Source organism: Coregonus lavaretus (genome assembly GCF_964263955.1).
Source record: "Coregonus lavaretus genome assembly, chromosome: 34".
Lineage (NCBI taxonomy): Eukaryota > Metazoa > Chordata > Actinopteri > Salmoniformes > Salmonidae > Coregonus > Coregonus lavaretus.
Genome location: NC_140021.1, coordinates 28,498,668 through 28,512,563, shown reverse-complemented (window position 1 = coordinate 28,512,563; position 13,896 = coordinate 28,498,668). Strand labels below are relative to the sequence as shown.

Below are 13,896 nucleotides of genomic sequence, written 5' to 3'. Positions count from 1 at the left end.
ACTGTAGATGAAAACTCTCTTGGTAAATAGTGTGGTCTACAGCTTATCATGAGATACTCTTCCTCAGGCGAGCAAAACCTTGAGACTTCCTTAATATTAGATTTTGTGCACCAGCTGTTGTTTACAAATATACACAGACCGCCACCCCGTGTCTTACCGAAGGCATTTGTTCTATCTTGCCGATGCAGCGTAAACCCTGCCAGCTGTATGTTATCCATGTCGTCGTTCAGCCACGACTCGGTGAAACATAAGATATGACAGTTTTTAATGTCCCGTTGGTAGGATATTCATGATCGTAGCTCGTCAATTTTGTTATCCAATGATTGTACGTTGGCAAATAGGACTGATGGAAGAGGCAGATTACCCACTCGCCGTCGGATCCTTACAAGGCACCCCGACCTACGTCCCCGATATCTCCGTCTCTTTCTCCTGCGAATGACGGGGATTTGGGCCTTGTCGGGTGTCTGAAGTAAATCCTTCGCGTCCGACTTGTTGAAGAAAAAGTATTTCTGTCTGTAATAAAGCCATTTTGTGGGGAAAACTCATTCTAATTGGGTGGGCCTAGCTCCACAGTGGGTGAGCCTGGCTCCCAATTGGGTGGGCCTATGCCCTCCCAGGCCCACTCATGGCTGCACCCCTGCCCATTCATGTGAAATCCATAGATTAGGGCCTAATTAATTTATTTCAATTAACTGATTTCCTTATATTAAATCTTTGAAATTGTTGCATATTGCGTTTTATTTTTGTTCAGTATAAATATGTATTTAGATGGGCCAATGCCTTTGTATGCTCATGGATTTTTTATGAACCACTATGTGGGTGTAATTAAACTTGACTTGACTAATGTGTTGTCATTGTCTGTCCACTCTCCCCAGCGGACGATAACTTCTTCGGCGGGGGTCAAAGGCAGCGGGGGGTGAGCCAGAGCAGGACCGGGGGACACTTCTTCCACGGGTTCGGGGGCTTCCCCCCCTTCGGGGTAGGCTTCCCGCTGTTCGATTCAGGTGGGCCTCCCCTGCAGCACGGTAATACTGTATTTCTAATATGCGTCTACTAAAACTCTGGTTAAACCAAACTTCCTCCTCATGGAAATTGTTACAACATAAATCTCACTGCATATTATAAAATGTGCTATTTAGATCATATAATAAGCTTCATTTTTGAGATCAACATTTGCGTGTAAGCAAAGCAAAGGAAAATGGTGGGGTGTTGGTGTTGATATGAGTGTGTGTGTGTGTGTGTGGGCCAAATCAATGTTTATTTGTCATATGCACAGAATACAGTGTAGTGTACACAGTACAATGAAATCGCAAGTTCTGTGTGTGTGTGTTTCCCTCCTAGGTTTCACTTCCCTGGGACATATGGGTGGAGGGGGCTTTGCCTCATTCTCCTCTTCATCTTTCGGGGGCAGCGGAGGAGGAGGAGGGGGGATGGGCAACTTCCGCTCAGTGTCCACTTCCACCAAGTTCATCAACGGCAGAAGAATCACCACAAAACGGTACACCACAGCACAGCTAGTCAGTCAATTGCGTCACTAACTTGTTCTTGTCCTCACTCTGTGTCCTGGGGATAGTTTCCTCAAAATAAAAACAAACAGGATTTTTCTAGGCTGTTGTCCCTTTTACATTGGTTGTAGTCGATTCACCAAGACAGTTTTGAATATTGAAAAATGGTGTAACACTAAACAGCAACGTACCCGTTATAAACCCTTTAAAGTATTACCAAAAAACAGATATGTATGATTTAAAATAAAATAACTTTGGTTTCTCTCCTGCAGGATTGTGGAGAATGGCCAGGAGAGGGTGGAGGTGGAGGAGGACGGTCAGTTAAAGTCTCTAACCGTCAACGGTAAGGAGCAGCGCCTAAGACTGGATAACAAGTGATAACCTCTGCACAAGATCAGATAGGGTTGTATTTATTACAGGTTTACCTTTTGTTTTGGGACCATTCTCTTACTAGGACCACTGTTTATTACTGATTTGTAAAAAAAAAAAAAGTTTTTATTTGCTGTACTCATTTTGCTGTATTACCGTTTAGTTCTTTGCCTTTTAGTTCTAGAAGCCAGGGGCACAACAAGCTGTACATTTGGACAGATTTTCTTTTGTTCATTTGAACTATCAAATTATCTCAGCTTTAACCCTTTGTCTATTTAAAAGAAAATCTAACCTCATCTCTCTAACCTGTACACCATTTTTATGTTGATGAGCTTTAGATGACCAATTTTAGACAGTTAATAAATTGATATAGTATTAATATGCACTTGTTTTTGCTTTTCTATTTGTTTGTTTTTGAATACAAGAGTGATTTTTCATCTCTGCATGATTGCTAATGACAAGGCTGTTCATGTTCTGACTATAACTGTTCCATCAATTCATCATAAACCCTAAATAGAGACTAAATGTACAATGTCTTGCAAAAGTATTCAGACCCCTTGGATTTCTTCACACTTTATTGTGTTACAAAGTGCGATTGGATTTAATTGTCATTTTTTTGTCAATATACACAAAATACTCTGTCAAAGTGGAAGAAACATTTACCTTTTTTTTTAAAGATTAATAATAATAAATAAAATATAGTAGCTGCATAAGTATTCAGCCTTTTTGTTTAGGCAAGCCTCAATTAGTTCAGGAGTCAAATTTGTTTGAACAAATCACATACAGTAACTTTTTAAGGTCCCTTACTGACAAACCACATGATTTCACGTCATGTCAAATCTTGTGATGTTCCCCATTTACACACAGTGCTTTTAACTTACATTAACTTACAACATTTTAGCACGTGAAAACCCAGGTGTCAAATGTAATTTTGAATATTTTACTTTGAAGGGCATCATTTACATTAATTCAATTTAAACAGTCTTGGTCCCCTGCAGGTTTTATCTATTTCCCGGTTTGTTCCAGGGACGTCCCCAAGGACGTTCTTAGAATGTTGTGTCATGGTCACCTGGAGGTTTTAGTCTAGTTGCGGTGAAAATCACACAAGATCACGTGTTCACATGTGAAATTCATGTGTCAAGTATTGAATTTCAAGCACAGATTCAACTACAAAGACCAGGGAGCTTTTCGAAAGGGTTGTAAATAGTAGATGGGTAACAATGTCGAATCAGGCATTGAATATCTCTTTAAGCATGGCCTAGTTAATAATAATTATGCTGTGCATTATGTATTTAACCACCCAGACACCTCAAAGATACAGTCATCCTTCTGAACTGAGTTGCTGGACAGGAATGAAACTGCTCGGGGATGTTACCATGAGGGCATTGGTGATTTTAAAAGAGATACAGAGTTCAATGGCTTTGATGGGAGAGAACTGAGGATGGATCAACAATATTGTAGTGACTCCACAATAATGACCTAAATGACGGAGTCAAAATAAGAACACAAATTATATACCAAATATTCCAAAACATGCATTTTGTATGTAACAAGACACTAAAGTAATACTGCAAAAAAATGTGGCAAAGGAATACACTTTTTGGCCTAAATGCAAAGCCCTATGTTTGGGTCAAATCCAACACAACACATCACTGAGTAACTGCCTCCTTATTTTCAAGCATGGTGGTGGCTGCATCATGGGTATGATTAACATGGGCAATTACTGGGTTTTTCAGTATAAAAGAAACGGGATAATCCCAAGCAAAATCCTAGAGAAAAACCTGCTTCAATCTGCTTTACACCAGACACTGGAAGAGGAATTCACCTTTCAGCAGGACAATAACACAAGGCCAAATCTACACTGGAGTTGCTTACCAAGAAGACAGTGAATGTTCCTAAGTGGCCAAGCTACAGTTTTGACTTAAATCTGCTTGAAATATTATGGCAAGACTTGAACATTTCTGTCTAGCCATGATCCCCAACATCTGACAGAGCTTGAAGAACGTTGAAAAGAAAAATAGGCAAATATTGCACAATCCAGGTGTGGAAAGCTCTTGGAGACTTACCCAAGAAAACTCACAGCTGTAATCGCTGCCAAAGGTGTTTCTAACATGTATGGACTAGTTATAACATTCTTATGAATCTTTAAAACGCAAGGGTTGTGGGTTCGTTTCCCACGGGGGGCCAGTATGAAAAATGTGTGCACTCACTAATTGTAAGTCGCTCTGGATAAGAGCGTCTGCTAAATGACTAAAATGTAAAACATTTTTTTGAATTTTTCTTACACTTTAACATTAGAGTATTTTGTGTAGATCTTTTTTTAAACCTATTTTAATCCCACTTTGTAACACAATAAAATGTGAAGAAATCCAAGAGGTCTGAATACTTTTGCAAGGCACTGTGTGTATATTTATATAAATATTTACATGGACCAAATACAGGGGATTTTGGGTAAAAACAATTATAAAGGTTTCAGAATTGGTCAATAAATCTAAGCTTGACCTTTTGTTGCGGTCACAATGAGTCTGTGTGATGATTCTGTTTGGCTTAAGGGACACTTTCACAACCGCCCCAACACTCACTTCCTCAAACTGTGTGTGCTTGCTTGATGTCACCTGCTTCACACCAACACACAGAAAAAAGGAAACCACACTCGCTGCTTTTCAATTAAACTCACACTCATCACATCACTCACAAGTGTTCATTTTAACCTACTAATAAAATAGTTTTACTGCGAAGCTATTCGATTACACCTGCATTCTTATAGCGGTCCATCATGTCAAATGAATTCAGTGATAGCTGTCTCTGCATGGACTATCATGATTTGCAATATAGAATAATTAGCTTGCCTCAACGTAAGATACAGTATGACAGTATTAGTTGCCTTTGATCAAGAATGGAGTTCATCTCAACAAAAGGTACGTATCAGCACAATGGCTGTGTCCCAAATAGCACCCTATTCCCTATAGAGTGCACTAAATAGGGAATACGGTGCCATTTGGGACGCAGAAATGTCTGTTTTTGTCTTTTCATCTAGTAACATGTCATCTGTTTATCAGATGTTATTGCCGGTGGGTTGTCTGGGAAACTATAGGTTTAAAATCAAATCAGCACTGTTTCAATGTTCAATGCAATACCTTAGATTGGAGATGGGGCTGCTTCCCAAATGGTACCCTAAAACCTACATACAGGTAACAGCCTAAAACCTACATACAGGTAACAGCCAAAAATAATGGAAACACTTGAGTAAATGAGGGATACAAAGTACAGTATATTGAAGCAGGTGCTTCCACACAGCTGTGGTTCCTGAGTTAATTAAGCAATTAACATCCCATCATGCTATAGGGTCATGTATAAAAATGCTTGGCAGGCCATTATTTTGGATACCACGACTATGCCCCCATAGGATGACAATGCCCACATCCACAGGGCACGAGTGGTCACTGAATGGTTTGATGAGCATGAAAACGATGTAAACCATCTGCCATGGCCGTCTCAGTCACCAGATCTCAACCTAATTGAACACTTATGGGAGATTCTGGAGCGGTGCCTGAGACAGTGTTTTCCACCACCATCAACAAAACACCAAATGATGGAATTTCTTGTGGAAGAATGGTGTCGCATCCCTCCGATAGAGTTCCAGACACTTGTAGAATCTATGCCATGGTGCATTAAAGCTGCTCTGGCTCGTGGTGGCCCAATGCCCTATTAAGACACTTTATGTTGGTGTTTCTTTTATTTGGACAGTTACCTGTAGTGCACTGGGCGGATGTGTTATCTTCAGATGCCGTGCAGTCATGCCACTGTCTAAAACTGGTGGCACAGATGGTGGCAGACTGGCAGCAGTGGGCACAAGGGGTTACAGTTGTTTATTATGCCCTGGCCTGCAGTAGAAGGCAAAGTGCGTGTTTGACGGTGTGCATTTGGGTGTGCGCGTCTAAAACACAACTCAGTCATGCGCGGCAGTTCTGGGGAATGTGCCTAAAGGGGGTTAGTTTATTTACAAGCTTCAATGCATTTTTGTAGAGGAGTTACATAAACGGCGAAAGCTGTCACTGTTTAGCAACAAGAAAGCAGAAAGAACAGGTCCCTCATAGTAGTTTACCGTCCCGTTTGTTTTGTGTAAGAACCCTCATCCTCTCAAAGGAAATGTTTCTAAAATAATGCAGTAATACACATAGGCCTACTCCTTATCTAACATTTTCTGTGGTATTTTTGCACATTGTAGCGAAACGTTTTGTAACGTAAGCATTTCTTATTGGACAAGCTCAGGTAGTCGCTCCCTGTTTGTCAGGTTTCTTCCATTTGGTGCTTAGTGAATATGACCCTGCATTTGACGACATTGGCTTACTGGCACTGTAGCTACATTTGACCTTCCCTCAGCTGTGGCAGCCATTTCTCTCTCACTCTGCAGCTTTAGACTTTATTTTTTTTCCTCATCTAAAGGTTGATTAAAGTGGTGGCTGCGCATTTGCAAGTAGTGCAGTTGCTTGTTGACACTGTGACCCTGTCCTTGTGGCTGCCTGGCTCGGGTGACCGTGTGTGTGAGGAGATTAGCATACCCTCCACTGTGGTAGAGCTGACAGGGTGAGTAGAGTCAGGCCCCAGGCTCAATACCGGAATTATCACATGCTAACAATTCCTGATAAGGCCTGACATTCAATTGAATTAGGCTACTACACATTTTGCCTCAGTGGGAAAAATAATATATTTAATGACAGAAAAGCAGCTTGAATTTTGTCTTTTTGATTTTTTAATAACTGCTTGAGCCAGGGGCAAAATTACAGCTTTGGTATGAAAACATAATCAGAATTAATGTATGGCTTGAATTTATTGATTTCCTCCAGTGGGTAAGAAGTATTTTCCATGGTGCAATAGCTCCTCCTGCTGACTGAAAACTGCCATTGCATTTCTTTGTTAAAACTCAATAGAGCACAGTGGTTTTTTTCTTATATTATTAATAATTGAAGATGCATTTATTACAAATGAATTATGTATGTTGTATACAACAAATGTTGAAATGTAGGCCTAAAGGCAAGCCGGAAGACTGAGTGTAGCCTAGTCCTTCCTCTCGCTCTGTGTTGTAGAATACGTTTCTGGCACTAGGTGACACTGTTTCTACATTAACAGGAGATGATACCATCACTATTCTATTCTACCTTCTCCAGGTCAACTGTTTTGTTCTTTATACTTGTATTACTTGACTGCAGCAAACAGCTTGTATTTGGTTCATGTAAGGTAAAATGTCTTCCAGCTTTAGTAACAGGTAGATTATTTTATTTTGTGTGTTTTTGTATATCCTGGACCAAAGTCAAATTCAAAATCACACTGAATTTTAGCATATACTGATGATACATCCACCTACACACCCTGTAACCCAAATGTCTGACATTGCAGTATATATTATTTCCTCATCTTAAGGGTGTGTATGTATTATTAATGTGGCTAGCACAGTGTAAGGTAGATTCTAGTGTGCGTGCCAAATTACACCCTATTTCGTGCCAAATTACACCCTATTTCCTATATAGTGTACTACTTTTGACCAGCCTGTCAGTCTTGTCTCATTAGTCTAGGTTTGTGGTGACTAGCCCTACTGGTTTAGCTACTGTAACTAGGTGGGATGAGCAATGACACTACTATCCATGTCTCAAACACAAGCCCCTTTATGGTCAAGTTGCCAGCACCCCTGTGAGCACAGGAGGATTCCATTGGTCTTGCAATTGGTCATACTGTTAACTTGCTCAAAGAAAGACATTTGAAACATGAACACCAGTAAGCTTTTATGATTGAAAACTGAAAGGTTGGGTGATTTTGAGCGCTTAGGTGGATCTCATGCTCATCCATCACCAATGACAGATCATGTTTTGATTTCCTGTCCCGGGGCCACAAAATGGCTTCTTGGTTGCAGCAGGCGACATCCTGTTTGAATTGCATTCCACGCCAGCATCAACCCCATGACTGCCGGCTACTTTATGAAAGATGGAGGAGATAGAAGCTAGCCCAGCTGTTGCCTAACCCTGCTTAAACAAGGGCACAGACATTGGCTGCGTCCCAAATGGCATCCTATTCCTTATGCAGTGCACTATTATATAGGGTTCCATTTGGGACCTATCTGTGTGCTCAGCAGTGGGGTCACCTCAGCAGACTACTACTGCTGCTGTCTGTCTGCCCAGGATTTACATTAAAACATGGGGGAGGGAGAGACTATGGGGGAAGATATGCAGACTTTTGCATCGATAACAGTCAATTATGTTGATAGGGGTTGGAGGTTGAAGCCCAAACAACAGTGTGTAACCTTCTCCTGAGCAGTCAAATCCAGGCCTACGTAAGGTTTGGCCAACACACATGAGATTGGTTTAAATTGTGTTTCTTTCTGAGAATAGCAGTGAGCGGTTTGTTTATATGTGAGTGCATGTGTTTGTGTGTGTGTGTGTGTGTGTGTAATGTGTCAGCCTATTCATTATGAAAGAAAAAAGTGCCCTATTACTAGGCTATACAAAATGAAATACAAATTCAATTTAATTGTAGGTTAACTCTGTAAGCCGCCCTGCACAATCAATGAACCAACAGCATCGCCAAGGCCTATACGTTCTCTCCCAGACTCATGGATAGAACATTTGGAGCGTAGCATAAGGCAATCAGTCCATCCAGTATGAATAATAATACAGTCCACACTCAAAGGCAATTACTAGAATTTGTTTAATTTTGGAGTATAGGTTAGACCAATTATGTACCAAAGACATCTGAAGTATTTTTTTAAATGTTTTTCTGCTGTGTGTAATATGCGGTATGCTATGTATTGTATAATGACACAATCATTATTTTAATTCAGGGTTTTTTTGGGCTTGGGCTCATATAGGTGTGTGCTATGTATAAGCTCTAATATGCATATGACTGTTTTGAATGAATCATCACCTTAGAAAGCGCTGTCCATTTCGTTGTGTTAGGCTTCGAAACAACATCCACAATGACCATGTGTTCCACTCAGTTTTTGGTTGTTGAATTTTTAATCAAATTGATCAATCACAGTGAGGTGAGTTTTTAAAGCAAAATACCGTTTTGATGATAAGTGTTTGATGTGGTTTTCGATGGCATTTGCATTGATGTCAGAGTGGTTAGAGGGACAATAGAGCCCTGAGTACCAGGCCATTAGCGACCTGATGATCGTTAGCGAGTTGGGTACTACCAACACATATCCAGAGTGCATAAGAGGAGATTACCGTGACTCAACGGTCATGTGGAATTGTACTGTTGTCATGACTCATGACTGCCAGTGTGGCGGTGATACGGTCAAGGTAATACGGTCACGGCAACAGCCCTAGACAACACATGAGATTGGTTTAAATTGTGTTTCTCTCTGAGAATAGCAATGAGTGGTTTGTTTATATGTGCTTGCAGGTGTTTGTGTGTGCGCACAGTGTGTGTGGATGCACTGTGTGTGTGGCAGGTGTCTGGATGTTGTCAGTCAAACAGCCTATAAATACACCCTGGACTGAAACAAAATCAATGATAGGCACCCTTCAGACAATAGCTCTAAATGTATGCATGGAGAAGCCGGGAACGTCTGTTCTGTAGTACCAATTGAAGTCTTTGATCTAGGAAATAAAAGGCAGCCTTTAAAATATCTAATTATTTTCATTGCTCTTTTATATATATTTTTTAAATTCATTAAATTATAATGGGTTACACTGCTCTGTGGGGCAGGAGTCTTATCGCCCAGGTATCCACCTCATAATACAATGAAATATTGATCCACAGAACAGGGACATGTTGACAATGTGCTGCACAGCACTGGATTCTCACAAGGTAACATGCAATTACTCTCCATTTCTCCAATGCAAAACTGATTAGATCTTCAGGCAGTCTGCAAAAGGGAATCACTTGGATTTGTGGTCTTTCAAAGCTGGAAGGAGACAGGAGCCAGGGGAAGGCTTTACCAAAACCGTAAACCACCAATTGTGTTTGTTATTCCACAGGGGGGGATTATCACTCTGTGGTGTCAATCCTCCATTTGGGAAGTGGACTTTCGCAACAGATTTGGTTGGCAGCATTTAAAAGACTATCGCGCCGGCCGGCCTATCGCAACATAGACTGCATATTTGCCATGGTCGCAATTGCTGACTTCATGGTAATAAGAAGTATATTTATCCAGTGAGTTGAAAGCAGCATCTCAAATGATACCCTATTCCCTATGTAGTGCACTACTTCTGATCAGGGCCCATAGGGCTCGGTCAAAAGGAATGCACTATACAGGAAATAGGGTGCCATTTGGGACATAGGCAAAGTCTCACGGTGCTGCTTCCTTTGTCTCAGACAAGGCTTATTACAGCCTGAGTGAGGACGGGTTTATCCGATTGGCCACTACCTTTCAACGTCCTTCCCACCTGGTTTTTCTCTGCCATGTCTGCAAAGGGGATATGATTTGGAGCTAGATAACTACGGAAATGGGGCTTGAACAACTATGTAGATTAAATAATTAGTGAGAGAGAGAGGTCCTCCAAGGCAATTTTTTCAATGCAGTTTATATCCAGCGCAGCACTCTGGTCTGCTCTTACTCCAAGCAGATTGGGCAGTGTGTCACTGTGTCCCTAAGCACATCCACTGATTTGATATGTCACTCTAATGGCATGTGATATGTTAAAGGATTGACTGTTGGATATGATGGAAGGGTGATGGAGGGGGTTTCTCGCTAAATGAAAACCGGTTCGGCACGAGAGAGCATCTGGCTCCTTTCTTCTCTTCCACCCCCCCATAATTACAAAACACAATGGCGATGAAATCAGCCCGTATAATCTCAAAGCATAATAAGTCTCCCCTCTCTTCCACTATACACTGCCACTAATTCAATATAAATGTAAATTACCAAGAGAAAATGCATTTTATTTACATGACTAATCACAATAAAACGCGCCCACATGAAATATGAATGAAGTCTATGGTTGCGGTATGAAAGGGTTGCTGCAGCCAGAGGGGATGTTTTGAAGATATTTGCGTTTTATCCTCTTTGTTTTTCTGGCACAGCTACAGAGGTTTGACTCATGCTTATGTTCTCTGTAGACAACATGTCATGAGAGGAGCTTCTTGTTCTCACTTTGATTGTGTTCTTTGTGTTAAGGATGTCACATGGTACTTAAACATCTCTATTCTGACCAGTCCCTATTCAACGAGCACAACAGACGATGCCGATAATTGTGCTGTGTGATAATACTGGTCAACACTCATTTTGCGACATAAAGGAGATTCTCCTTCCACACAATCGTAGTTCAAAGCCTGGTATAAAAATGGTTTGGACAGCTCAGATACATCTACTTCTCCATGGGTGGCCTGTTTATCTGATTCTCCCGGAGAATCATGTTGGCCTACCTGCTCACATTTGCGCGCACCACGGGTGACCATTAATTGCACCTGTATAAATTGTGTGCCGGCTGTGTTGGGGAAAAACTCTGAGGTGTAGGAGCTGGGACTGTCATTCCCCTATCTCTGCAAAGTAAATCTAGCTTTAGGGTTACAGATGTGTGTTCTGCTTGTGTAGCACATGGGGATGTGTGAAACTTAATCCTCAACGTGAAGTGTCGCCACTTGCGCACCGAACAGTTAACTTTCGGTGGCACCGACTGCTTAGACGTTTCTGGAAGGAGCTCACGTGTGCTAGCAAGACAGAAGTCCTGGGTTCGAGCGTCGGTGTGAGCCGAATCAGGAGAAAGTGGTACTCACTAAGCAAGCAGAGTAACGTCCTTTAACTACTCTGACTACCCCCACAGGTCTGGAAGATGACGACCGGCGACAGAACGCTTTCCCTGGTCTCCCCTCCCACCAATGCTACCTGAGGAACGCCTCACAGAACTCTCTGGAGGAAGACGACGAGCGCGGCCTACAGAGCTTGGGACTCGCCAGAGGTGTGTTCCCCAACCTAGTGTTCTCTCCTGGGGAGAAAAGTTCTGCTTTGTGGGGGCCGCACAGAAAGACCCAGGAACAGGCCAGTTGTGAAATGTTTTGCTGACGTAAAAAGGGCTTATAAAGTACATTTGAACAGTGGTGGAAAAAGTACCTAACTATCATACTTGAATAAAGATACCTTAATAGGAAATGACTCAAGTAAAAGTGAGTCACTCATTAAAATACTACTAAGTATTTGGTTTTAAATATACGTAAGGATCAAAAGTAAATGTAATTACTAAAATATACTTAAGTATCAAAAGTAAATATACATAATTTCAAATTCCTTATATTAAGCAAACCAGACAGCACCATTTTCTTGTTTAAAAAATGTACGGATAGCACTCCAACACTGACATAATTTACAAACTAAGCATGTGTGTTTAGTGAGTCCGCCAGATCAGAGGCAGTAGGGATGACCAGGGATGTTCTCTTGATAAGTTTGCAAATTGGACCATTTTTCTTTCCTGCTAAGCATTCAAAATTAAATAAGTACTTTTGTGTGTCAGGGAAAATGTATGGAGTAAAACATATATACATTATTTTCTTTAGGAATATAGTGAAGTCAGTTGTCAAAAATATAAATAGTAAAGTATAGTACTTAAGTAGTACTTTGAAGTACTTTACACCACTGCATTTGAAATTTGAATAAGACATTTTCTAAACAGGAGGTTTGTAATAACTTGATTCTGCTGAGACTGAAAGGGATGAATATTTCTCTTTAATTCAAATTAAATTAGTTGTGTTCCTAAACTTTTACGTTGTTGATGAATTTAGAACGGCAGTCTCTAAAGTTGTTGATTGTAGAGCACACGTAAGGTGGTGTTTGTTTCATATGGATTAATCAACGGCCTCCAGGCTAAGCTTTGTTTAAAGACGAGCTAACACCTTAATAATGCCAACTAATTGGTTGCTGTTGTAGCCGGTGGCTAAACAAAGGGTCAGTGACAAAGGGAGCAATATTTAACTGGTTGAGTTCAACATTGAGGGGAATGAGTTCATTAGAGGGCTCTGTTGTTCTGCAGTGTAATGACTCAGGGTCAAAGGTCATCCTCTGTTTTCCTCCAGGGGTCACAGGGTCAAACACAAAAGCCCTGCAATTATCTCACATACACGGACACACAGGGGTTATAATGAGGCCTCCATTGTGTTGGGGGTGGATTTGAGCAAATTCATTATTTTTAAGATAAGCAAAGGAGTTTTCCATTTTACCAGGGAATTGTTTAAGCTTTGCCTGATGAGTTATGATGCTAAGAATTAAGGATTGAGGAAAAAATATAGAAGTGTAGAAGTATGGATGTACATTCTGCTGAGGTAAGTAGCATGTCATTTTCTGTAGATTGATACCCAATAGAATATATCCTCCCTGTCGTTTGACCACCATTTTTCTGTAGGACACATGGACACTAAGAGGAAGAAATATCCTTGGAGGCAGGAGGCAGAGCTCAAAAAGAAGAGAACATCTCGATTGGCTCCTCAAATTGGTGCCTGGTTCTAAAGCACCACCCTGGATCTGCCCTTCCCTGTACGTATCACCCGGAGGGGAAGAGCATCAGTAGATGTGGCATTAACATGACTCAGCTGCAGGGTTACCAAAATCAGGTAACTTTCCCAAAATACCCAGGTTTTCCATAAATCCCAGTTGAAAGATTCCTGGAATCAAGAGGGACTGAGAAGGAAACCCGGAAGCCTCCAACAAGGATTTCTGGAAAAAGTTGCCAGAATTTTGCAAACCTACTTGATCATGCCAGCCTACCACCACTCTCACCAGCCCACCACTGTGCCAGGTCTCCCCTTGTCTATCAACTCCTCAGCGCAAGCAGCAAATCTCAGTAGCTATCTTTTATGCAAGACATTAGACTTTCTCAAGGTCTGTTTTCACGGCTCCTCTGTTATCTCCTCATGGCTCCTCTGCAGTTTATTTATGGGTTTTTTCCCCAGATGTCAGTAGAGCCGAGCCGTTCTGTTCTTCATTATTTTGCATTCATCACAAATAGATGGTAGACCAGGAGGATGCGCACGTGCTGTCATAAGTGGTCTCCTCTGAATGGCATGCTCAATATTTCATCAAACGTACATTCAGAAA

General features: G+C 41.2%; 1 protein-coding gene across 1 annotated transcript in view; it reads left to right on the top strand.

The window, feature by feature from the left end:
- LOC311109199 (dnaJ homolog subfamily B member 6-like) overlaps positions 1-13,308 on the top strand; it is a gene marked incomplete at its 3' end in the record, with an annotated part of 59,660 nt that extends 46,352 nt beyond the window's left edge. Inside the window, exons 6-10 of the mRNA XM_084152047.1 lie at positions 876-1,025; positions 1,342-1,498; positions 1,778-1,848; positions 11,636-11,770; positions 13,205-13,308. Of these exons, the coding sequence (XP_084008173.1) occupies positions 876-1,025; positions 1,342-1,498; positions 1,778-1,848; positions 11,636-11,770; positions 13,205-13,308 (617 nt within the window). The remainder of the gene's footprint in view (positions 1-875; positions 1,026-1,341; positions 1,499-1,777; positions 1,849-11,635; positions 11,771-13,204) is intronic.
- Positions 13,309-13,896: the final 588 nt, after the last annotated feature.